We start from the raw sequence: 27780 nt of genomic DNA, 5'->3' as shown, positions 1-27780 counted from the left end.
CAATATTTAAAAAAAAACTACTTCAGTTGCAACCTTGTTCTTTCATTAAAAATTCCATTCACCTGCAATTAATTTCAAGGCAGAACTTTCAAAAGAATTTTCTCTGAACTAATGTACCACCATACATGTTGTAAATGAAATAAGAAAGGTCTATTATTTGAAAACATTCTGCCTGAGCAAAGACTACTGAGTTAGATACAGGTAGTTGGTATAAATCAAAGCAAAATTAGTCAAAATTTACAGGTTCATGAGAGAATGGAGAAAGTGTGAGAGAGAGAGAGAGAGAGAGGAATGAGAGAGTGAGAGAGAGATGAGTGAAAGAGGTGTGAAAGTTGGAATGGTGAATTGAATGAGTCGGGGGAGAGGTGGGACAGGACAGGTGACGTGTGTAGAAAGAGCAGCAGTGGGTAAGGTGGCACAGAGAAGTAGAGATGGTGTGGTGAAAATGGGAGCTGGATAGCAAGGAAGAAGGGTGTCAGCATGGGGAATATGACTAGAGGGCAGAGAGAGTGGAGAGAGCAACGTTTACTATCATGGTTGAATATAAAAACATAGAAAATAGGTGGAGGAGTAGGCCATTCGGCCCTTCGAGGCAGCCCTGCCATTCAATATGATCATGGCTGATCATCCAAAATCAGTACCCCGTTATAGCTTTTCCCCCATATCCCTTGATTCCTTTAGACCTAAGAGCTCAATCTAACTCACTCTTGAAAACATCCAGTGAAGTGGTCCCCACTGCCTTCTGTGGCAGAGAATTCCACAGATTCACAACTCTCTGGGTGAAAAAGTTTTTTCCTCATCGCAGTCCGAAATGGTCTATCCCTATTCTTAAACTGTGACCCTGGTGCGGGACTCCCCCAACATCGGGAACATTTTTCCTGAATCTACCCTGTCCAATTCTCTACAAATTTTATATGTTTCTAGAAGATGCCCTCTCATCCTTCTAAATTCCAGCGAATACCAGCCCAGTCGACCCGTTCTTTCATCATATATGTGTATACATCAGTCCCGCCATTAACCCGGTGAACCTACGCTGCACTCCCTCAATAGCAATAATGTCCTTCCTCAAATTAGGAGACCAAAATTGCACACAATACTCCAGGTGCAGTCTCATCAGGGCCATGTACAACTGCAGTAGGACCTCCTTGCTCCTAAACCTATTATGTAATCTACCTGTCGAGAAGAACAGGCTGCTCCAAGACATCGGGATTTTGGTCTGACAGTAATTCTGTATACAGTATTCATTCTCTGAAGTTTGATCCTTTCACACTCACCAGTGGGAAAGCATCATGCACTTCCTTTCAGCAGGTTAAAGGGGTGGGAGATTGCAACCTTCACTAGGCCCACCCTGTTTCGATGAATGCAATCAACCTGACGTGCACAAATGGAAGATCAAACAGAACAAGTTGTCTTACAACTTTAGGCTGTGCATGCCATACGCAAGAAGAAGGAGGTTAAAGGTGGCCAAACACTGGATAATTAGATTGCCGGCCTGTGTCGGCCTATATACCTGGCTAATATGGAAATTTGGCTTCTGTCACTTAAAGCCCAAAAGGCAACATTATTCTCCTCAAACACCCTTCCTTGGACCAATATTTTGCTGGGCATCTCCAGCTGTTTGTATTCTATTCACTATAAATTGTTAATGAGCTGTATTCTTTAAATTGCATTAAAGCTGCCATCAGGATTACTCTGTGGACTCCCAATGGCACCTAGCCAGATACTGTGGTGGAAACCACACCTCCACCACATCAACCCAATGTTTTTCCTTTGCAATTACTTCAGTTCAGATAAAAAAAGTTGGCAACTGAAAATGTTTTGAAAATTCTTAGGTCTCCTTCAAAAGCTGAATGCTTATGTTTCCCGTTAAAAGGAACCTTAATTCAAATAAGTAAAAAACAAAGGAATCATTGTAAAAGATTAAATATTTTCCATTAATAGGTATTATTTCTTTGTTCATCTTTATCTGAAGTACCCCACACCTTGATGCTATCTTCAAAATCAAAAATCAAATCCAGAGCCATCTAAGCAAACTATGTGAATACTGTAAAATTTTAATAGAAAATGCCAGAATTACTCAAGAGACCAGATAGTTTCTGCAGTGGAAGAGACAATGACATTTTATTAGAACCATTCATTTGGACAACATTCACCAAAACAAGGTAATCGAACACGTATATTTAATTCGTATCTTATATAGAGTATAGAAGTTGGGATGTAATGTTAAAATTGTACAAGGCATTGGTGAGGCCAATTCTGGAGTATGGTGTACAATTTTGGTCGCCTAATTATAGGAAGGATGTCAACAAAATAGAGAGAGTACAGAGGAGATTTACTAGAATGTTGCCTGGGTTTCAGCAACTAAGTTACAGAGAAAGGTTGAACAAGTTAGGGCTTTATTCTTTGGAGCGCAGAAGGTTAAGGGGGGACTTGATAGAGGTTTTTAAAATGATGAGAGGGATAGACAGAGTTGACGTGGAAAAGCTTTTCCCACTGAGAGTAGGGAAGATTCAAACAAGGGGACATGACTTGAGAATTAAGGGACTGAAGTTTAGGGGTAACATGAGGGGGAACTTCTTTACTCAGAGAGTGGTAGCTGTGTGGAATGAGCTTCCAGTGAAGGTGGTGGAGGCAGGTTCGTTTTTATCATTTAAAAATAAATTGGATAGTTATATGGATGGGAAAGGAATGGAGGGTTATGGTCTGAGCGCAGGTATATGGGACTAGGGGAGATTATGTGTTCGGCACGGACTAGAGGGGTCGAGATGGCCTGTTTCCGTGCTGTAATTGTTATATGGTTATATGGTTATATACCACTCCCTTATTTGTCTTATTTATTTACTGACTAAATGAATACAAAAATAATTCATTTCATAACACAAAGATCAAAGGGAAATGCAAAATAAAACCTCACAATTTGCACATTAACATAATGAGCAAACCAAGTTATTGGGAGAATGTGCAGCACTGGTACACTGACAAACCATGTGTTCTTCTCTGTTCTATATCTGTCTAGCAGGAATCATCAAACATTTTATATGTAACTAATGTGTGAAATAAACACCCGAATTACCACAACAAAACAAACTATATAAAATTATTGCTAAGAATATTTTTGTGGTACTGATCAGTGCAGTTTTTTGCAGCATAAACATATGTTAAAACCTGAGATTTACATTTGAAGCAATGTCAAAAATCACTCGTTTATATCTTGTGCAGCTCATTAGTATTAAAGAATTTTTAATATTATATACCTCATGACTAAATTACTCCAATCTTGGTTTTATTGTAATCAGTCCACCATTGACAGTTGTAGGTTCAGCTCTAGATTTTCCATACAAAAACTTGCTCCCTCTATTGTGATGCTCCCCAAAATGTTGCTCCTAGGATCATTTCTTTCATTACCTGCATACAAAACCCTCCATGTGTCTCTGCTACATATGATCCCAAACCACTCCCATGCAGAATAGGTTTCAGGTTATCACGGTCTGGGAGAGGTTGGAGGGATTTACCAGAATTCAACCAAAATTGTGATATTTGAATTATGTGGAGGCTAGACATGCTGTGCTCTTCCGAGGGCAAAGAAAAGTGAACAGGTTTTAATAGAATTGTTCTAAATTATGTCAGCTTCCATTTGTAAGCAAATAAGTGTGCACAGGGAAAAAAAATGATGTTGATCACAAAAACACAGTGGAGATATAGAGAACTTATTTAAAAAATGCAAACTATGATGATGATGATGATATGGAATGCACTTCCTGAACACGTATACGTTGAAAGGAAAACTTTGAGGTAAAGAGCAGCATGTGGGACTAACTGGATTGCTTTTTCAAAGGATGTGATGAGCCAAATGGCCTCCTACTCCACTGTATGCTTCTTTGAAATATTTTTCCAGGCAAAATACTACAGGCCAGGAAGTAGTTAGGAGGCCAGCTATCAGGTTTCCAGTAATGGTTCTCCATAATTTGTTCCTAAGATTTATGGATACTGTAACTTAACACAACTATGACAGTTAACTTACCAAACAAGCAACCGTGGACCCACACCTGCATTCTTTAAAACTCATTTTGGGGTTGGCCAACCTCTACCTTTCAACAGACAAACATAGAGTGTGAAAGAGCACTGCCTGACCTATATGTAGTATGAGTGCATGCATGTTATGCTGACTTATGTACCCAAAAGCATTAACAAAGAAGCACCAGATTATAGCATTATACTTATTTAGCAGTGCCTACAGGTTTCTGCTACAACTTCATGAACAGAAAGGAAGATGTTATTTACCTAAACTGCTTGCTCCATCATACATATATTTGTAGCCTGACACCATGTGCATTTGTATTTAGTGCATTTGATGTTCAATGAATCCCTATCACGAATTCCAGTTGAATGATAAAAACTGAGAGAAACAGCAGAAAATTGCTCCAGACTATGTAAGTGATGCAACAGCTGTTATTCTTTTTAAACACTTTACATCTGTTGCACACTATAAAGCAAATTTTGTAGCACAGCAACCCATTGCTACACCACAGGTACCAGAAACCATAATAACACCTGTGTGCTACTGAAGCAACTTACAGGCGCTTAGTTAATGTCTGAGACAGAAAAGGAGTAAATAGTTAGGTTGCACAAGATTTGGCAATGTTGTACTCAGGTACCCCTGTTGATTTTGTTTTTCCTTATTCATAAACGCAGATGATGCAGGTCTGGGGTAAGTCATTATGTTTTCATCACTTCTGAGACAGAATAAAACATTTTTAGAATTTAGGTGAATCATGAATTTGGGGAACCTGGCAGGAAAGTGGAGTTAAGGCCAAGATCAGATCAGTCACAACATTATTGAATGGTGGAAGGACACAAAGTGCTGGAGTATCTTAGCAGGTCAAGCAGCATCCCTGGAGAACTTGGATAGGTGAAGTTTCAGGACGAGACCCTTATCCAGTCTGAAGAAGGGTTTCAAACTGAAATGTCACCTCTGCATGTTCTCCAGAGATGCTGCCTGACCTGCTGTGTTAATCCAGCACTTTGTGCCCTTGTGCATTAACCAGCATCTGCAGTTCTTTGTTTCGACGTTATTGAATAGTGTGCAGGCTGGAGGAGCTGCATGACTTTGAAGTGCTCTTGAAGTGTAAATCTTATATTCGAAAAGAAACACTATTTTGGCAACACCATAAATAGGGAGTCCTGAAATAGTGAGGAGGAATATGAAAAGAACGTTATAAAGATATTATCTTAAGCAGAAAGATGGAAAAAATGAGGTATTTATTTCAAGAGTTTTATGAGCACCAGATCAGGCAAATGAGTATAAGGCTCTGGAAATTGTTACTCAGTATGTATTGTTTCTCGCTAGAATTTAGAAGATTGAGGGAGGATCTTATAGAAACTTGCAAAATTCTTAAGGGGTTGGACAGGCTAGATGCAGGAAGATTGTTCCCGATGTTGGGGAAGTCCAGGACAAGGGGTCACAGTTTAAGGATAAAGGGGAAATCCTTTAGGACCGAGATGAGAAAAACATTTTTCACACAGAGAGTGGTGAATCTCTGGAACTCTCTGCCATAGAAGGTAGTTGAGGCCAGTTCATTGGCTATATTTAAGAGGGAGTTAGATGTGGCCCTTGTGGCTAAAGGGATCAGGGGGTATGGAGAGAAGGCAGGTACAGGATACTGAGTTGGATGATCAGCCATGATCATATTGAATGGCGGTGCAGGCTCAAAAGGGCCGAATGGCCTACTCCTGCACCTATTTTCTATGTTTCTATGTTTCTTTGGATTAGTATTTGATTCTCTCTTTTCAAGAATGGTGTCGAATGGTAGATAGGATTATTGATGCAAGGATGGTATGGAAAATTCAGTACCAAAACATTCTTCAGTGATTTACTTCCGTAAAGTCTGGCAGCTGGTAGGATTGATGACTCTTGCTTTTCCTTGGAATACTGCACTTCCTCCCGCCAATGCAATTCCACATTCTCGGCCCTCAACCTCCCAGCCATCCCCCTCCTTCCAGATGGCTCTGAGGATTTCAAAGGTAAGAAGCATGCAGTTCAACTACATGAATATACATCTCGCATGATATTTCTGGCCAAAGCAGATGTGAGTGTGAAAAATTTGGACTAATAAAAAGGTATTAACTGCATCCTCCAGAAATGTCATCAAATGTTTCGTAGATTTTCTAATAATAACTACATTAACATATTTTTTAGAAACTGAATTGTTGTGATGTAATGTCAATTATTATTTGCTTTTCATTATGAACGAAAACTAATTTATTCTTTAATTTACAAACATTATCATACTCATTGTCAGCAATTCCATAGATGATCCATGTTTTTCAAAGTTATTCTCTCGACTTACAGCAAGCAACAGCGTGGAATCAATCAATCAAAAATCGACTTCTTGTAAGTGCAAGATTTTCTGTCACAACCTTGCCATTTCTAAGCTTATTTTCGTTTACTTGGTTCTGATCATCAAACATAATCCATGAGAATAATGGACTCTTCTGGAGTTTCTGGTGTTTCCAGGTTTGTAAAAATTGGCCCCATCAAACATATAACGTGCTCTCCATTCCTAATCCCATTCTCTTACTGGCAGCTTTGCTCCTCCTCCATGTGCTAGAATATACTGCAACCACATTGAAAAGCTGGATTCCCGCATCTTCTACTTATTACCCCATTCTACTATGTATTTCCTAGCCTGCATCCAGGAATCGTACACATCCTCATTTTAACCCATGATTTGGGAGCAGACCTTAATGTTTTCAATTCTATTACCAAATTGGAAAAAAGCAAAACAAAGTACTTTGCTAAGTCCAGTATATTCTTTGTTGCATATTGTGTCTGTCTGTAGTTATAGTCTCCTAAGCATTGCTCATAAAAAATACAATAGGTTGTCTAGTTTTTTTAAATATTTGGCAGCAGATCAGTGGCTCAGTAATAAGGAATGTGGTTTGCAATTTTCATCTGTAGAAATCTAAATAGATAAAGAATCAGTATTGTAAGCTCTGCGGTAAAATTTAATTAGGTAAAAAGAAATGGATGCATGAATTGTTGCTTTAAAAACGCTTCAGCATTTTCCTTTTCTGCTGGTCCCATCTACAAATTTACTCAAATTCTACGGTGTGAAAATGCCTGCATATAAGCAAAACCATCTGTGTTACTGGCTGCCTTACACGCAACAGCACTTAGGAATTGTCTCAGATTCTTGTTATGTGACAATGTTGATTTTTGCCATGAAATACCGGGTGTAACTGTTCAGAAAATGCGGAAGAAAACAGGGCAACATTTTTAATGAACAGAGAACTAGAAAGACTACAGATTACAAAAACAATGTAAATATTCCATTACACTCATGGTTACGTTCCCATTCCAAAACATATGCCATAATTACGACAATACATAACCAGGCAATTACAAAGTGTGCTTGTATTTTTGACTAATTATGTCGGAATATTTTCTGATGCGTAGTAAAAGAGCTCCCTCATGTGGTCATCGTTATTGTTTTTAATCACAGGTGGTGAATTGCACACATGCAAATTTAGAACAAGAACAAAATATTTGAACCTCTATGAAAACAATGGTATCTAACTGGTCAAAACAGGTCAAAACTGGTCAAAACAGACAGAATAAATAACATTAAGAAAATTAATTCAAAAATGAAAATGAAAATGAAAATTATCAGATTTCCATGATAATTTGCCTGCTATTTGATAATATGTGCTATTTGCACACTTAACAGACAAATCTAATTTTCATATGTGTAACATCACACCAGGTCATCTGTCTAGGAATATGGAGGGTGCATCAGTTTCATGACTGCTCCCAGCGTGAACACATCCACTCGGGGTAATTCATTGTGTGTTGAAGAAGCTGGGGTGATATTCTGTGCTATTTTTGACCCAGATGCATGCAAAATACTGACTCTCAGCAAGACTGGGCCGTCACTAGATGCAGATGATTAGAAGAACTGGCAGACAGGCTGATATTTAAAAGGAGCAAAACATTTGGAAATGAGAAGTCCTCCCTGCTATTGGGCTAGATCTTCCTGCACTCATCTGCACTAAGTGTGGAGGACCAATCACACTGGCCCTTCACTGACACTAGGCACAGCTGCAAATGGAGATTCGCAGTCTGATAAAAGACTATGAATGATTTTGACATTCAGGGACTTTAAAATCTATTAAAATTTATGCAAATAAAATAAAGGGGAAAGAAAAAAACGAATAAAATAAATGAATTAAAACGGATTAAACACGGGCGCAGCGGTAGGGCTGCTGCCTTAAATCGCCAGAGACCGGGTTCGATCCTGACCACAAGTGCTGTCTGTATGTGGGGTTTATATGTTCTCCCTCGACTTGCATGGGTTTTCTCCGGGATCTCCGGTTTTCTCACACTTTTCAAAGACGTACAGGTTTGTAGGCTAATTGGCTTGGTATAATTGTAAATTGTCCCTGGTGTGTGTAGGATAGTGTTAGTGTGTGGGGATCACTGGTCGGCCTGGACTCGGTGGGCCGAGGACCTGTTTCCGTGCTCTATCTCTAATTGAAATTTTCATTGAAATGACTGGAGTCCACAATATTGCATCAGCAAGATCAGGCTCTATTGCTGGACTTTATGGCATGCCACACCTGCTGCTTTGCATGCATTGGAGCTACAAATGCTCCATGCAAGTCCAGGTCTTATTTCTGTTGCAATGATTCAACGCAGGCAGTTCCCTCCCGGTAACCAGCAGACTTCCAAATGGAGTTGTCTTCTTGTAATCAAACCTTGTTAATGCAGATCTATATTCCTTCCTCATAAGTTAAATGGGTGTTTATAGCTTACTCTTGATTTGCAATCGATGATCTCAGTCAAAAGTCAACACATTAAAATGCTAGGTGGAAAGATTTCTGTTTTCCTTCAGTTGCCTTCACGCTTCAATAGCCAACCAGCACTAAAGAGGAGCCAGTTGGCCAAGATGCCATATGATGAATAGCTCCCATGCAACTATGAATCAGAAAGTGGTCATTGGAACCAAAATGTGGACAATAATGTAAAACAGGCGAAAATGAACTGGCAGACCATTTAGAACAAAGGTTCTTTTGCATCCAACATCCAACGTGAAATTCACTACCAATAACCAAAAGGTAGGGAAGAATGAATGGAAAGAATTGGTACAATTCATATTGGTAATAAATGAAAAATATATTAACCTTACATATCTAAACGGAAGAATATTATCAAAAATGTTCAGAAACTTAAGTGTTCAGGCTGCATGCCACATCAAACACTTTGGGATACATTTTGGGATGATATTAACATTTTATTTTACATGTTTGAAACTTTGCATGTTAAAAGTATTTTCCAAACAGCGAACTAACAACCTAACTGATGAAAATATACTTTAAATGCTGCATTAGTGGTCTGCTGCTCAGCTGATTCGTGCAACTCTGTGTAGTGCTGGGCTCTCTGAGTGCAGGTGGACAACTCTACACGATTGGCTTTGACAGTCAGCGATATCTACCTCCGGGCCCAGAAACAGCCAAAGCTGTCCCCATTGTTGGCCGTCTAATTCTTCAGTTGGGGAACACAATTCATGTAGGTGATTAAGTCGGCATTATAATTTGGGACTTATTGAGGACTATAAAATCATGCAGATAGTTACAACTATGTCATAAAATAAAATAATGTAATTCAACGTTTTTCTATGGTGGTCCTGTGTATTCTGGTATCTATTTGTCTGTTACCAAGTTAACATTGGTTCTGAATTATTGAATGTTGTTTATCTCTGGTAGTATAATCACTTTGATTTGAAAGCACAACAAAAGTACCAGCATTTTGATTAAATTAGTTACCAACAGTAACGTTGCCCATCCCCAAACAGGAATGGAATGAAGGTATGGGTGTAACTGGCTTCCCAACATTTTTTTATTAATCGTATATATTTAAACATTCACTAAGAAAACCAGGACGACATAGACAAATGCGCCGAAGGGCCTATCTCCGTGCTGTACGACTTTAAGGTGCATTTCAAAAATACACAATATATAATACAATACCATTTATTTGTCATTTGAACCTCACCTGAGGTTCAAACGAAATTCGGTTTCTGCAGTCATGCAAGAAAAGAACCAAGACACACACCAACACAATTTACACAAACATCCATCACAGTGAATCTCCTCCTCACTGTGATGGAAGGCAAAGTCCTGTCTCTCCCCTGCTCTCCATTCTTCTCCCGATGTCAAAGTCAAAGCCCCCGGCGGGCGCTAGCAAGTCCCGCGGCCATTTAAAGCCGCTCCAGGTCACTTTCAACCCCGCAATTCGGGCGGGAGAAGTCGCTGTTGCCGGTGCCCCGCAAAGCGGTCTCCCACCGGGGACCCGCGAGCTCCCGGTGTCACCATCCACCGGAGTCGGGTCGCAGCTGCGCGCCACCGCAGCTCTCCACGCTCCGAACCGGCCAGCTCCACGATGGTAGGTCCGCAGCTCTGCCGGCTCCGTGACTTGAGCCCCCAGGTCGTTCCGGTTGGAGGCCGCTCCACGGTGCTAGGCCCCAACGACAACGGAGACCCGACAGGGAAAAGGTCGGGTGTCCGTGCAGGGAAGAGATTTAAATGTTTCCCCCCACCCACTCCCCGCCCCCCACACATACACATTTAAAAACCCACTACAAACTATACCCTCAACGATACAATTTTTTTTTTTAAAAGACAGACAGACTGCAGAGGCCGCTGCGACGTCAGTCGCGCCGTACAACCAGCTATTGTAGGAATAATATGTTCATTTCTTCAATTTATTTCACAAGCTTCCTTATACAGGAAAGACGAAACAGCATGGAGCTTCTGCAAACCTAACTGCCATGATTTCTTAAACATACAATACATTATAACGATGAATGCTCAGGATGGCAATTATATGTTGATTCGGTTTATGCGAAAATAAATTCCATGAAAAAACAACACAGTGGGAGCAAGACTGCATGATGCAAAGTGATTCTAACACCAGAATAGGATTCTAAAGTGCTTCTGATGTCTAAACTGAATGGTTTATTCAGAGTATCTGTGATGCAGCATAGAGAGCAAGGAAGCCCAATGGTAATCCTTTTGCCACTTCATTGCTCAAGTGCCCCAAGTCCTAATAAGTCCTAGAATGGCATCCATAAAATATGCTTGTACCTATTATAGATTCCCTTTCAATTAAGATATACCTACAAAATTGACAGTTTTCCATTTAGACTGCTGATCAAATCTTCAAAAGGCTATGGAGTGGGAAATACTTTACACCAAATTTTGAAATTAAAATTGCAATGAAAAATTAAATGCAAAATTGAATTGATAACATTACATTAATAAGACAAATTCATACTTCATGGGTCACCACATTTAACAATTAAATTCAGAACAAATAGTAGGTTACTATTTGTGAAGTTGACATGTCTGGTTTACTGCATTAACTTCCCATCAGCCCCTTACTGTCAATCCTCCCCACAGCTAACTCCCATCTCCATCTACCAATAAATCAGGGATTTATTCGTCCCAAGTTCTGTCAAATCTTCTGAACCTACACTGGAGTGACAATCTTCCTTGCAGCAAACGTAGTGTTATGCCAGGAGATGACTGCATTTAAAGTATTCAATTTTCTATTTGTGAATTGTTACTTAACTATACTTTCACCAACATGAATTTTCCACTCTTGTGCAAACATACCAAACATGGAAAAGCTGGTAAATATAGCAGTCAGGTTTGAGATTTCAAATGTAGGGAAAATCAACAGTAACTAAAATAACGATTTCACGAAGCTTCCACTTCAGAAGAATGTTCCAAGTAGATACAAATCATTCTTACAAAAAAAGTAATCTTACCTGTTCACATAACTAAGAGCTACGTAGGTTGGCTGTTGTAGTTCTTGTTTTTCTAAAACCCTGGGATCAGTATCTGCAGGGGCATAAAAAGCGTACAGATTATTAACGTATATTTTTACACTGGTCCAGTTAACACTGAAATATATCACATGACATGTTGATATCAGTCACTGATCAGTATTGAAATAATGTGCATTTTATTGCAATTTACAACAAATTTGCATAATTTATCAAATAATAATGAAGTTTAAATCTTTAGGAAAATCTAATACATTTTAAGAATAGACCTTTTTTATTCCATAGACCATGTGCATTGCAGCTGCAGGTGGGATGCGAGATCAGGAATTTCCTTGGAATTGCGGTCGTTCCACAACTACCACATCTTTGTTGGAAGTACATTTAAAAATACTGTGTTTCCATTCATAGCAGCAAACTAAGGAGAGTCAAGAGGAATCTTTAATGCATATGTAAAAAAGGCCTCGTAGCACATGTAAAAAAGAAAAAAGGTATTTCCAAGACCTTGTATCAGCAATTTTCTCGGTTCCCCATCAAATTACATCCTATTTCAATGTGCCATCATTTTACAACTATTTACAACTATAATAGGCATCTCAAAGCACTGGAACTATGCCGTGAAAACCTCCAAATCTACTGACAGGGTAAGCAAATTATCATCAGCCCCTAAATATGTTTATTTTCACATGGAAAAGGTAAACTCAGGGTCTAACTATAAGGACAACACTAGACATGAGTCTACAAAGGTCTGGACATTTGGTCAATTATAGGACATATAGTCTCATAAGAAAACAAATTAAATTTGGCAGCAAGAATGCAATGGGGGCAAAATGCTCTCTACAACTACCAACTTCAGGCTTGTTGTACTATACTGCAGCTAAGATGGAAACAAATGGACAAAATTCTTATGAATCATCAAAACAAGCATGTATATTTCTTGAAATATGAAACAACTATATTGAATGAATGAAATTAGGTTGAATATTATTATCCAATGTGAGCTGGGTCAGATAGAGCATAATTTAGATAAGATAGCCTGAGGCAATTTGCAGCAACGGTAGCTTGAGGCAATTTTCTGCATTGGATTCGTTGGAGTGTCTGTAATCCAGCTACTGGAGTACAGGATTTTCAAACAAACTAAACTGAGTAGAAAGGGCACAAAGTGCTGGAGTAACTCTGCGGGTCAGGCAACATCTCTGGAGAACATAAATAGGTAACGTTTTGCTGATAACAGCACACACAAATCAATGCCTAGTGACACTGTAATTGGAGTAGTCACCCTGCGCACTCCATAATAATCAGTAGGGACTTCTATGCTCGCCATTTTATTCAAACACCTGCAAGGAAATCACCTAGATACTGAGCTCTGGGAGCCTCATAAATCACACCATATAGTGATGATTACACCCAAAGCATGACTAGACGAGACCAGTTTCAACCAATTCTGAGGTTATATATCATAAATGAACACTTCTTTGAGCAACAGACAAACATATAACCAATAGCCAAAATAAAACCACTGCTCCAATCTAAATTTGATCATAAAACATCCCTTTGTTTTAATAAATTAATGTATCACCCCTCCAAACATCATCTGTCCTCAACAGGCCTCATATTAGCAGCCACATTTTCTCGGGTGACCAGTTATGTTCATAAATCTATTACCTGCCAAGGTTAAATTGCTTTAGGAAAAAGCCTGTGGCTCCTTTAATACTTTTACAGCCAGTAGCTTTTCCATTGCCTGCCCCTCGGGTCATTTACTGCTATAGTCTTGTGACTTTATTATCCTTAAGAGAAAATACCAATAGCCTATTTGTTCGTTATTAATTGTACTCCTAAGTCTATTAATCAATTGCAAAAAATCAGGCCTAATTTGTTTAATAGGTCATGGACTTTTCCTGTTATATACCAGCTTTATTAACATCCTGATTGTCACACAAAATATTGTCAAAATATATCATGTAACCCATGCAAACGTCTATACCAACAGCACCAGAGGACAGGATTGGGCAGCATAGTGGCGCAACTGGTAGAGCTGCTGCCTCACAGCACTAGTGACCCGGGTTCGATCTTGACCTTGTGTGCTCATGTGGAATTCGCACATTCTCCCTATGACTGCATGGGTTTCCTCCAGATGCTCTGGTTTCCTCCCGCATCCCTAAGATGTGAGGGTTTGTAGCTTAATTGGTCTCTTTAAATTGTCCCTATTGTGTAGCGAGTGGATGAGAAAGTGGCATAACATAGGACTAGTGTGAACGGGTGATCAACGGTAGGCGTGGACTCCATTGGTTGAGAGGTCTGTTTCCCCTCAATGAATGGAGGGGAAACCATGCTGTATCTCTCAAAACAAAAAGCCCTTTATTAGAAATACACTGCAAATATGAAATTTGAAGAATTATGAGGACGGCTGCCAGTACAAAGAAATCAGACAGCGTTCTGCATAACTGAGATTTACTGACTCTTCATTCGATGTCATGGTGGATATGGATGGGATAGGGAAGGGGGGGGAGGGAGGCAAGAGACTGTAAAGCTTACAACTGCATCAATTGTGGGGCTTAGCTGGAAGAGCCTTGACAGAGATGAGTGATGTAACAGTAGAAAGAAGGAACTGCAGGTGGCTGGTTTACAAAAGAAGACAGAGTGCTGGAGTAGGACAGTGGAGTAGACAGTTCTTCCTAAGATGCTGCCCTACCCGGCTGAGCTACTTCAGCACTCTGTGGCTTCTTGAGTGATGTAACTGCAAGGTTCCAGTGTCAGCAGTCGGAGTTGTGTTTCCCTAATACTAGATTCAATGCTGGAAATAATTTAATGGCCTATTCAGACAAGCATAGTGACAGATTTATCTGCATCTTGATATCAATATCCATTCAGTCCCACAACTATGCAGTTTTGAGCTTACTTCAGCATATCAAATGTCACACCAATTCACTGAAGGTACGCCGACCTTCTGTCTTGGCACCTTCTCACTCCGCCATTTATGTAGGCCATTGACATTCAAACAGATTTTTATGCAATACCATGCCTCTCCCCTCATGGTTACCATTAGCAAGGGAGCTAAATATATTCACACTTTTTTTCTGGATTACCTCTTGAGCCAAAGTAATAATGCAACAGTAATTTGCGACAAAACATAGGTCAAACATCATCAGGAAAAATTAGTCCAGATAATATTTAATGAAAACAACAAAATTCTAACATTTTAAAAATAATCCGAGTAACACCAAAGAAATAAAAATTATAAAACCTTCAATGCTTCTTCAAATTCACTTGATTATCTAATTACATGCACTTTGCACAGAAAGTACAAGGAGAGGTTCAGTCCAGAATTTTAAACCCTGCATTAGTCCTATGATTAAGAGTTGATTTTATAGCTTGAATCATCAACTGAACTTAATTGCAAATGAAAAGGCTTTCCAATGTGAGATTTATAGCACATCCCTCAAAGGCACTAAGCATATGAAACCAGAAAATAATATGACACACTTCCAAGAGAAATTGACTGCAGCTTTAGCTGAAAGTGACTATGAGCTTATTAAGCTTATTGAACCAGAGCGACTGCTGAAAATTGTTCACTTGGAAAATAAAGTTTACATTATTAGTTACCAAGCAATGATCATAGGAAATGTCCACAATGCAATAATTTTATTGAAAATCACTCACTGCTCATAATCATCTTGTTGATTTTAATCCAACCAAAGCAAACAAAGTCAGATGGCATGAAAGAAACAGAACAGTTTTTGAACAGTGAAAAACTATTAAATGTTTGTAATCTTGGTGTGCAAGATACAGAAAGGAACCGTGGAGCTGCAACAAGCAAATGGAAAGCAAAGGGTAGTTGTATCTATTGAAAAGGGATGACTGGCTAAGACAGGCTCTGGTAAGAGTTTTCATCCATATACCTTGGTGATTTATTATGTGTTGAACACAAAGTGCTGAAGTAACTCAGCAGTCAGACAGCATTTCTGGAAGACAGGGATAGGCAATGTTTTGGAACCTATCTTCAAACTGATTGCAGTAGGAGGGAGAAAACTGGAAAAGAGGTGCGTGTGGGACAAAGTTTGACAAGTGATAGGTTGATACAGGTGAAGAGGGCTTTTGATTGGCAGATAGGTGGACAAAGGTTAGAGATGAAAAGGAAGTAAAATGGGGATTAAAGGAGTCACAAGAGTGTCAGATCAGGAGTAAAAAAGAATGAAATGTAAAGGCAGAGGGAGAATTAAAGGTGAAAGGGGATGGGTAGGAGAAGGGTTGGGGATGGGTTTAGTGGGAAAATTGGGTGTGGAGCAGGGCGGTGAAGAAGGGAACTGTCCCGAAACGTGGCCTATCTGAAGAAAGGTCCCGACCCAAAACGTCACCTATCCATGTCCTCCAGAGACGCTGCCTGACCTGGTGATTCACTACATTGATTCCTGGCATGATAGCTGTTCCACAAAAAGAAATTAAGAAAGATTCATTTAAACTCGCTGGAGTTTTGGAGAATGAGGTGTAGCCATTTAGCCATTCAAAATACAGAAAGAAGTTAAAAACGTGTAATTAGATATTGTCTTTCAAAATCTCAAGATATCCTAAAGTACGTTGGACACAATTAAGTATTTTTGATGGACAGACATATGCCAGTTATTTTGCAGGCAGCAAAGACCCATACATCCTGAAGCCGCGGTCTCTGGTAGGAAAGTGGCCAATTCATGTGCTCCAAGTGTGTTCGACCGTCCCGACGTCGGAGTTTTGATCATCCTGACGAGAGGGCCTGTACATCCGGCCGTCCGTAGCGGCATCTACAGAGGGTTTATGGCCTCGACCACGGATGAACGGGGAGGACTGGCTGAACTTTGTTGCCTTCCACCAGTGAGGAATGCTGTGATGGATGTTTGTGTTGACTCTATTGTGTATTGTGTGTTCTTTTTTTAAGTGTATCGCTGCATGGCAAATTCATTTTACTGTACTTTCGTTGGTGCATGTGACGAATAAATTTGACTTTCACTAGGTCATATGTGATAGGAGTAGATTTAGGCCATCAATTAGGTAAAATTAGGCCATCAAGTCTACTCCGCCATTCAATCATGGCTGATCTATCTCTCCCTCCTAACCCCATTCTCCTGCCTTCTCCCCATAACCTCTGACACCTGTACTAATCAAAGCTCTATCTATCTCCGCCTTAAAAATATCCACTGACCTTGTCTCCACAGCCTTCTGTGGCAAAGAATTCCACAGATTCACCACCCTCTGACTAAAGAAATATCTCATCTTCCATAAAGAACATCCTTTAATTCTAAGGCTATGACCTCTAGTCCTAGACTCTCCCACTAGTGGAAACATCCTCTCAACATCCACTCTATCCAAGCCTTTCACTGTTCTATATGTTTCAATGAGGTCCCCCCTCATTCTTTGAAACACCAGCGAGAGCAGGCCCAGTGCCGACAAAAGCTCATCATAGATTAACCTAATCATTCCTGGGATCATTCTTGTAAACCTCCTCAGGACACTCTCCGCAGTCAGCACACCACTTCCTCAGATATGGTGCCCAAAATTGCTCGCAATATTCCAAATGCGGCCTGACCAGCGCTTGCCATAGAGGGAGTACAGAGAAGGTTCACCAGACTGATTCCTGGGATGTCAGGACTTTCATATGAAGAAAGACTGGATAGACTCGGTTTGTACTCGCTAGAATTTAGAAGATTGAGGGGGGATCTTATAGAAACTTACAAAATTCTTAAGGGGTTGGACAGGCTAGATGCAGGAAGATTGTTCCCGATGTTGGGGCAGTCCAGAACAAGGGGTCACAGTTTAAGGATAAAGGGGAAATCCTTTAGGACCGAGATGAGGAAAACTTTTTTCACACAGTGGTGAATCTCTGGAATTCTCTCCCGCAGAAGGTAGTTGAGGCCATTTCATTGGCTATATTTAAGAGGGAGTTAGATGTGGCCCTTGTGGCTAAAGGGATCAGGGGGTATGGAGAGAAGGCAGGTACAGGATACTGAGTTGGATGATCAGCCATGATCATATTGAATGGTGGTGCAGGCTCGAAGGGCCGAATGGCCTACTCCTGCACCTATTTTCTATGTTTCTATGTTTATTGAGCCTCAGCATTACATCCCTGTTTTTGAATACAAGCCCTCTTGAAATAAATCCTAGCATTGAGTTTGCTTTCTTTACTACCAATTCGACTTGCAGATTAACCTTTTGGGAATCCTGCACCAGCACCCAAGATCCTTTGCATCTCCGATTTCTGGATTCTCTCCCCATTTAGAAAATAGTCTACGCCTTTATTCCTACTACCAAAATGCATGACTCCACACTTTGCTACACTATATTCCATCTGCCGCTTCTCTGCCTACTCTCCAAACCTGTCCAAGTCCTTCGTCAGAGTCCCTGCTTTCTCGGCACTACCTGCCCCTCCACCTATTTTCATATCATCTGCGAACCTGGCCACAAAGCCTTCAATCCCCTTGTCCAAGTCATTAATATACAAAGTGAAGAGTAACGCCCCAGCACCGACCCTTGTGGAACTCCGCTAGTTACTGGCAGCTAACTTGAAAAAGTCCCCTTTATTGCCACTCTTTGTCTTCTGCCACCCAGCCAACCTGCTATCCATGCTAGTATCTGCCCTTTGATTCCGTAGGCTCTTCCTTAGCAGCCTCGTGTACGCCACCTTATCAAAGGCTTTCTGAAAATCTAAGTAAACAACATCTATTGACTCTCCCTTGTCTGTCCTATACAACACAGCGATGAACCCATCATGTTATAATGATTTGGTCACGTGTATTTGTTATGCTGATTGAGTGATAAATATTGCTAAAATCACTGTGGATGCCTCCCCTTTTCTTATGACAGCAATTGAAAAATTATCTCACATCCTTTCTAGCTTCCTCCTCTCTACTACAATCAGTCTGAAGAAGGGCCACAACTCGAAACATTACGTACTCATTCCCTCCTCAATTGCTGATTGACCCATTGAGTTACTCAATGACTATGTTTTTTGCTCCTAACGTTATAGGTACTTCTCAATTAATTGGATTTCAAAGCATTTTGCCCTACAATATATTTATTTCCAAGATTCATTATAAAAATTATTTAAAGGGGATATTCAATGTATGTAGTTCCTCCAACTGAAATTGAATTGAATTGAAATTAAGGAGAATGCAAGCTAAAATACTTTTGTGCATCTATGCATGGTAATAATATTCCCAATTGTGCTTGCTTCTTTTTGTCATCAGGTTCTGTCACAGCTTGTTATTAAAAGTACAAATCAGAAATTAAACTTCTCCTGGTTTAATTATGCTGCAGATTTTGCTGTCAGCAGCCAAGGATAACATTTCATTTTGCTACCCAGTTGCACACAGACTTCAAGTGGAGTTGTCAGCCTGCATGTCTGATTGTGCATCATTTGTTTGAATTTGCTGCCCTCTACGGGGCAACTGCGGCATCAACGAGTAGAGCAATCAGCGCAGGAAACCAGTGGTAGACACAAAATGCTGCAGTAACTCAGCTAGACAGGCAGCATCTCTGGAGACAAGGAATGGGTGATGTTTTGGGAAAAGGGAAATAGACGATGATGTAGAGAGATAAAGAACAATGAATGAAAGATATGCAAAAAAAGTAACAATGATAAAGGAAACAAGCCATTGTTAACTGTTTGTTGGGTGAAAATGAGAAGCTAGTGCGACTTGGGTGGGGAGGGATAGAGAGAGAGGGAATTCGGGGTTACTTAAAGTTATAGAAATCAGTATTCATTCCACAAACCAGTGCGTTCACCTTCCAACCAGTCAGAATATTCTTCACAGAAAACAAAAAATACAGGTAATATAAATTAAATTTCAAGTGCTGTCTTGACAAAAATACAAGATTAAATCAAAGACATGGAAGAGCAATTCATAAAACCACACAAAATAAATTTTATGTAAAAGAGCAACGATCAAAACTACGTAGGAAAGAACTGCAGATGCCGGTTTAAATCAAAGGTAGACACAAAATGCTGTAGTAACTCAGCGGGTCAGGAAGCATGTCTGGAGAGAAGGGTGATGTTTCGGGTCGAGACCCTTCCTCAGTGCAGGATGTATTTATTAAAAAATAATGTCAGAGGTGTTAATTTTTGTTCAAGGGAATGAGATGCCATATATAAAAATCTTCAGGGCATGATAGGGTGTTGACAAGTAATTATTACTTCTGTTATTCGTGAGAGATTAAGTTCTAGGTATTTCATCTGCACGCTGTGCAATTAGCTTGTTCATTATCCTTGTGCAGATTTCAATGAAAGTGAATTGAAGTTGTTGTTACTTTTATGCAGTCATAATTCTGAACACTGGCAGAAGCTCTCATTGCCCTCTCAAAAGCTGGTTTCACATCTACCTTTCATTCCCCCAGCCTTCTATTTTTTCAATCCGCATTCATTGTTACATTCACTAACAACCTCTAGTTTACTAACAAAAAAGAGTGAAGCTATATGCAAAAGCTTCTTTCACTGCTTATACTCAAAACCAACTTTCCATTCCCTTGAGCTGTTTTTTAAACTTTGATCATGGCTGCTCTGTACCGGCTACTACCCCCACGCAACCACTTGCTCTCCCCCTCCATCCATATTCTACAAAAAGTCCAGAATTTCAACAGTCCAACTAGCTATGACAGTTTCCCATTTATTCCTTACATCTTGTATTCCTGGATCCATTACTTTTTCCCCTCTCTGGCAAATGCAGCCATGCTAATAAATCCTTCTGACTTTCAGGAATAAAAGAGAAAGGAAAGGTAAAAGTAAAATAAGAGTAAAAAGGAGTATAAAATATTTTGTTATATGCGGGAAGATATTTGCTTTGATACCAACTTAGAAAACTGAACATTTTTTGATGAAACCAGCAAATGGTCAGTTTCCTAAATTGATACACGAGAGTTTCATATTTTACGAGTCATAAATTAGTGGTTCTGCCAGTATTTTTTCTGTCACATGCTGCAAATGTCTTAACGAATACATGTCATGATTACCCAGGCTGAGTTATGTGCACCACCAGACCCCCAACACGCACAACATTTACTGAACATCATGAGTCTTACTTTAGCAAGTCAATCTTAGGCAAGGAAACCTTGGACAGATTATCACCTAACACGTTCCGTCAGCTGAGAAATCCCAAGACAGGAACAGGTCCTGTTGCCCACAATGTCTGCATCGAACATGATGCCAAAATAAACCGATCCCTTCTGCCTACCAGTGATCCATATCTCTCCATTTCCCTCATATACGTGTGCCTCTCTAAAAGCCTCTTAAATGCCATTTGCATCTGCTTCCACCACCACCCCTGGCAGGGCATTCCAGGTGCCCGTCACTCTCTGAGTAAAAATGATTGCTTCACACCTCCTTAAAACTTTCCCTCTGTTACCTTCAGTTTCAGTATTTAACTTAATGATGGAGATGGCTCTGCGGATGCAGCAATTCTGGTAGATCTCCAACAGGAAAGGGAGTGGGGCACCAATGATCCTAATGGCTGTCTTCACTATCCTGTTTAGCTGTCTTTGTTCATAAGCCTTGCAGCTCCCAAACCAGGAAGTGATGCCATAGGTCAGTATGCTCTCAATGGTACCCCTGTAGAAGGTCGAACAATACAATACAATACAATACCTTTTATTTGTCATTTGAACCTCAGCCATACTGCAGCCATACAAGAAAAGAACCAAGACACACGCCAACACAATTCACATAAACATCCATCACAGTGAGTCTCCTCCTCACTGTGATGGAAGGCAAAGTCTTGTCTCTCCTCTGCTCTCCTTTCCTCTTCCGAAGTCGAGGTCAAAGCCCCCGGCGGGCGCTAGCAAGTCCGCGGCCACTCAAAGCCATGCCGGGCGATGTAAGGCCCTGCCCCGGGACTTGGTGTTGGAGCCCCCGGCGGGCGCTGGCAAGTCCGCGGCAAATCGAAGCCGCGCCGGGCGTTGTAAGGCCCCGCTCCAGGTCACTCTCAACCCCGCAATTCAGGCGGGAGAAGTCGCCGTTGCCGGTGCCCCGCAAAGCAGTCTCCCACCGGGGACCCACGAGCTCCCGGTGTCACCATCCACCGGAGTCGGGTCTCAGCAGCGCGCCATCGCAGCTCCCCACGCTCCGAAGCTGGCCAGCTCCACGGAGGTAGGTCCGCAGTTCCACAGCTCCACGGAGGTAGGTCCGCAGTTCCACAGCTCCACAGCTCCGCAGCTCCGCAGGCTCCGTGACTTGATCCTCCAGGTCGTTCCGGTTGGAGGCTGCTCCATGGCGCTAGGCCCCAACGGCAATGGAGACCCAACAGGGAAAAGGTCGGGTCTCCATGCAGGGAAGAGATTTAAAAGTTTCCCCCACCCACCCCCCACCCCCCACATATTCACATTTAAAAACCCGCTACAAACTAAACCCTCAACAGGACAAAAAAATAAAAAATACACAGACAGACTGCAGAGGCCGCTGCGACGTCGGTCGCGCCGCCCAATGATGTACAGTGGGGAGACCTGCTTTTCTGAGTCTCCGGAGGGGGTGGAGCCGCTGCTGTGCTCTTTTGATGACTGCTGTGGTGTTGGTCGTTGAGGTCAGGTCGTCCGCTAGGTGAACTCCCAGGAACTGCACGCTGCTAACCCTCTCCACAGCAGCACCATCAATGTGCAGCGGTGTATGATGGTGTTTGCCAGCCCTCCTGAAATCAATCACCATCTGCTTCGTCTTATCCACGTTGAGGGTGAGGTTGTGAGAACTGCACCACTCTGTAACCAGCTCCACCTCCACCTTAAAGCTATGCTCTCCAGTATTTGTAATTTCCATCTTGGGAAAAAGATTCTGACCGTTTACCCTATCTTTGCCTCTCATATAAATTTTATAATGCTCTATTAGGCCTCCCCGCAGCCTCCTACACTCTAGAGAAATCAATCCAAATGTGTCCAACCTCTCCTTACATAAATACCCACTAATCTAGTTAACATCCTGGTAAACTACTTCTGCACCCTCTCTAAAGATGTAATGGGGCGACGAAAAGTGCACACAATACTCCCAATGCTGCCTAATCAAATCTGCATCGTGACTTTGTGACTCTTATACTCGATGGTTGACTGATAAAGATAAGCATACCATATGCCTTCTTCACATAGAAGGGTAGCCTACATTAATTCAACATTACACTAGAATGGAGACTATCCTGTACCTCACAGACAGCAGGCCTGGCCACTGAATTTCATGTCACAGCTGTTGCAAGCAGCATACGCAAGCTGCTGGCCGTGATGTTGACTGTCACCACTTTACCTACTTTGATTTGATCACCAATAGACACTAACTACCTTTGGTGCTGTTGTCTCACTGCCATGGTGTTTTGACTTCAGTTTACCAATGCAACTGAATTCTGGTTTGCCTTTGCATGCACGCAATCCCAGAAAGAGAAAATGGATTTGGAGAAGTAGCAGTGGACACTGGAGAGAGAGGATGGGTGGGAGGGGGAGAGAGGGATGATATTGAGCATGTCTCAGGGCACTAGTAGATGCAATTTGGCACATCGTAGGGAACTAGGTGAAGATAGGGACTGTGCATCCCCACAGATGAGTGAACCACAATTGGGAGCTGTTAAGACAAGGCCGATGTCAATGTACAGCAAGATGATGAGTGGACTACCAGGTTTGCTTGAATGAATTAAAATCGTCTTCTCTGTAAATTCCAGCTTGTTCCAAGGCCTCATACCCAACCCAGACTGCAGCCACAAACTTTTCCTCGTGTTCCTGACTCTTAGAGTTCCCCACTCTCTGACTAACAACCCCATCCACCCATTGACTATTGATATTTCACTTCTTGTCATCAAAGACATCAAATGCAATACATCTCATGCAACCAAGATTCACTGGAGACCACAGGAGAGCTCAGCAGAACACGCTGAATTTACCAACGATCCCAGTAGTACACAGCCAACCTCATGAGTAAAAAACAAATTGCTGGAGGAACTCAGCAGGCCAGCCGGTATCTGTGAAGGATAACGGATAGATGGCATTGAAACTGGTGGCCTTTTTTCACCCAAAACATCATCTGTCCATATCCCTCCACAGATACTGCCTGATGCACTGAGTTACTCCAATAGTTTTGTTTTGTTCCGGATTCCAGCAAATGCAGTCTCTTGTGTCTATAACCTTATGAATATGCTGATCTGCGTTCAGTAAGTTAGTGAATAATGAGAATTTTGGTTATGTCAGGAACTGAGTGCTAGAAAGAAATACCCTGTTGGTTTCAAAACCAAGTGCAAGCTGCCCAGTCAAATCTTCCATGGTCTTCCTTTAAATTGACCAAATGTCACAATGAAACACTTGAGAAACTCTGGGTTGTACTGAGTAGACAACAAAATTTGCATTCAACACGCTCCAAAGAAAGAAAGAGATGGCAGTGTCATTTGGCAAAGCTGTGTAAATGCCAAGTGCAGGAAGGTGCCTTATACATGTAAATACCCAGGCCAACTTCCCAACATGCTCAATTTCACCCAGAAACGAGTCAAAAGTCAAAGTCAATTTTATTAGTCACATGCACATCACATGCAGTGCAATGAATTTGCCAGCAGTGATACACTTAAAAAGAACACACAATACACAATAAAAAGTCCAATTGAACCGCGGAAACCGTGTGCAGTTTGGGTGTGAAAAATGGTTACTAGAGGATCCAACTGGTAAACACCTACAAATACAAGAATCAATATTTATAAATGTATAAAGCTTTAACATTATGCATAATAAAGCCAGGTAGAAATCAATTTCACTTCACAATACATTAATTCTGAACATTTTCACGATTACAAAAAATTTCAATTTGATTTATTGGTTTTAAAAGGTTTTTCAATTTTTCCAAGCATTACAATGCTTTTGAAAGTGAAAAACTATGAGTACAGATTAAAACAAAACAAACATTTTGTAATTGTATTTGCTCCATAACCATGAATACAGCTATTCCTTGGTTTATGAAAGGGAGGCCTTCCTAGAAAACATTTTGTTCATTGAACATTAAAAAATAAAAAAGCTGGGCAAAATCAGTGCGTATGATGCACACACGAGCAGCAACTAATACATTAGAGCAAAAAGTAGTTTAGTAAATTGAAGACACATACCCGAAAGATTTAACGGCGTTATGGTGAAAATCTGTTTATCAAATCTTCTTACTGTACCAGAAACCAATGCAGGATTTGTAGATGCATTAAGTAACGTTAAATTTCATTTTAGAACAGAAACGCATGGTCATTGTTATAGTTTGTTGCAAATAGAGTTTGGTGGGTTAATTGTTACATCTTTAAAGATCGCATTATTTGCCTTTACTGTTCTCTCGGTTGCAACGATATTTATAGAATGTTCTGGAAAGGCAATTTGAAAGGAGTCTTTGAATCAAGGGGGCACATGTTGTTCTGAGCTCCTTGTGTTTCATGTGCATTTGTCTGAAAATTAATTTTATTGGATAATGGGAATCCAGAGGACATATTTATCAACGCTACAAAATAAGAAACCTTCACATGTGACCTTTCCAGAAGACACAGCGTTTCTTTCAGGATGTGATCAGACAAGATTTATTTCAATCTTGAAATCCTCTGGTAAACAACCCTAATGCACTGGCTACAGACAGTTCAAAGTTAACCTTTTGAGCTAAATGTTGACATTTCTTGATAATTAAAGTTCATTTGTCTACTTCATGCAGTAAACTGGTTTTGTACTGTGCTGCCCCAAATTTTCAGACGAGCAATAACCCGAGTTTTGCAACTGTAGTCAAAATGTATTTATTAAATCAAAGTTAAAGTTTTTGTAGCTCAATTTATTTTTTGATTCTGCTTCTGTTTTGCAGACCACAACCACCAACACCAAACTCAGCCATTTTCCAAGATGTATTTCACATTAATTAATGGGCAGTAGACAAAAATGCTGGAGAAACTCAGCGGGTGAGGCAGTATCTATGGAGCGAAGGAATAGATGACGTTTCAAAATGGCCAGATTTCTTTCGATGTTAATTCCAATTCTTGACAATCAAACATGATGCACAATGATCTTATCCCATTTCTAAAACCCAAACCGAAAATAACTGTGTCGGACAAGCAATCATGAAGAATTCAAATTATAACACTCACATGTTATTATTGCAGATCAGCTAAATATTCCCAATCTTGTAAACAGATTTATATAGTAACTTTACCACTTGTGCCGTGCAGGAAATAGCATTTATATATGCCACTGACTAACATTCAACTGCGTACGTCAGCACTTAAATTAAAAGGAACATTATTTTGTGCATATTTCCTACATTCTACACTAAAGTTGAGAACATCATATTTGAACTGTTTTTTTCACAATAGTGCTTGCATTTTAATTTGCTCCACAAATCCATGCTATACTGTTTGCCCTGAAATTTAGATAGTCAAGGGATAAATTGATATTTTTCTCTTTCTGACTGTTTCTCTCTACTACTTCTGTTGTTTTGCCAAGATAAAAATAATTAAGCATCAGTTATAGCTAAATCACAAGAATAAAAACTCAAAATTTGCAACAACGGTTTGTGTTGACTTGTAGGCTACTTCCAACAACACATAGAAACATAGAAAATAGGTGCAGGCCATTCGGCCCTTCGAGCCTGCACCGCCATTCAATATGATCATGGCTGATCATCCAACTCAGTATCCTGTACCTGCCTTCTCTCCATACCCCCTGATCCCTTTAGCCACAAGGGCCACATCTAACTCCCTCTTAAATATAGCCAATGAACTGGCCTCAACTACCTTCTGTGGCAGAGAATTCCAGAGATTCACCACTGTGTGAAAAATGTTTTTCTCATCTCGGTCCTAAAAGATTTCCCCCTCATCCTTAAACTGTGACCCCGGGAACACGATATATTTTTCAAAGATTCTCGCAAATGATTTGGTTCCGACGTGAATCTCTTCTGGGGTACATTACAGCTTTGATTCTCCAGGCATCGACACGTGGCCCAGCAATAAAAAACTCAGTTCACTACTGTGGACTCAAATTTGAACTCTGGCCATCAGATATATCTACATATTTTCTATAAATCGGTTACTTCCTAGTGCCTTCTATCTGGAAATACACATTACCCATTTCAACAGTGTCTCAGTTTCTTTCGAAAATACTAGGAGATTAACAACAAACAAGGGTATTAATTAAACTGTTAATACCTTAAAATTAGAGCAGAAACATGTACTGTGACTTTCTACACGGAAACAAAAGCTCTTGGAAGTTATGACAATAAACACAGCTAGTCTCATGATATAAACTGTGTTACTCCCTTACTTCACCTGTAATTACCCCCCCAAGCATTACATATAACAGACATGACAGATAGGGGATAAAGTATGCGGTTGGCCCTGCCTGTGGGAGAGCAATCCTTTTTACTTTTTACATATTTCCTCTTGTTGAATTCTGATGTTTTCAAAATGTTTTTTTCCACTTTATATTAATACTTTGGATTTGAGGTTTTCTTGTGGTTATGTTCCCTTAATCCAATGCAGATTAAGAGATTCTCTGTATTCCTAGAGTACAATTTACAAAGTTCTAATAGAACACAGAAACATAGAAAATAGGTGCAGGAGTAGGCCATTTAGCCCTTCGAGCCAGCACGGCCATTGAATATGATCATGGCTAACCATCCAAAATCAGTACCCTGTTCTGGCTTTTTTCCGCCATATCCCTTGATTCCCTACGCAGTGTTCCTTATGGGCTCTCACTTAACTTTTTTTCTCTGTTTCCAGCCGGGCAAATTAGGCAGCTTTTTAGGTTGCCAAATGACAGTTTAGGTGGTCATTTAAGACAGCTTCCATGACGCGTGCGATAATGTGCTCGGACGAAATGCGTATTTACCAGTCGGAATTATGCTCAATGAAGCATTCACATAGTATTTCTGCTTCAAATAAAGTCACAAACTAAACATATTCACCAATCAAGACATGATATATACCACAATGACATGCAGCAAAATTATAATACA

At 40.5% G+C, this 27780-nt stretch overlaps 1 protein-coding gene across 2 annotated transcripts in view; it reads right to left on the bottom strand.

The window, feature by feature from the left end:
* Window positions 1-27780, bottom strand: part of jazf1 (JAZF zinc finger 1) — a 230828-nt gene that overhangs the window by 109135 nt on the left and 93913 nt on the right. For both annotated transcript variants that reach the window (XM_033047468.1, XM_033047475.1), the window contains one exon: window positions 11829-11901. In XM_033047468.1, coding sequence (XP_032903359.1) covers window positions 11829-11901 — 73 coding nt within the window. The remainder of the gene's footprint in view (window positions 1-11828; window positions 11902-27780) is intronic.

This window comes from Amblyraja radiata, chromosome 2 (genome assembly GCF_010909765.2).
Source record: "Amblyraja radiata isolate CabotCenter1 chromosome 2, sAmbRad1.1.pri, whole genome shotgun sequence".
NCBI classification, from domain to species: Eukaryota; Metazoa; Chordata; class Chondrichthyes; order Rajiformes; family Rajidae; genus Amblyraja; species Amblyraja radiata.
Note: the sequence above shows the minus strand (reverse complement) of the source record. Positions and strands in the feature narration are given on the sequence as shown.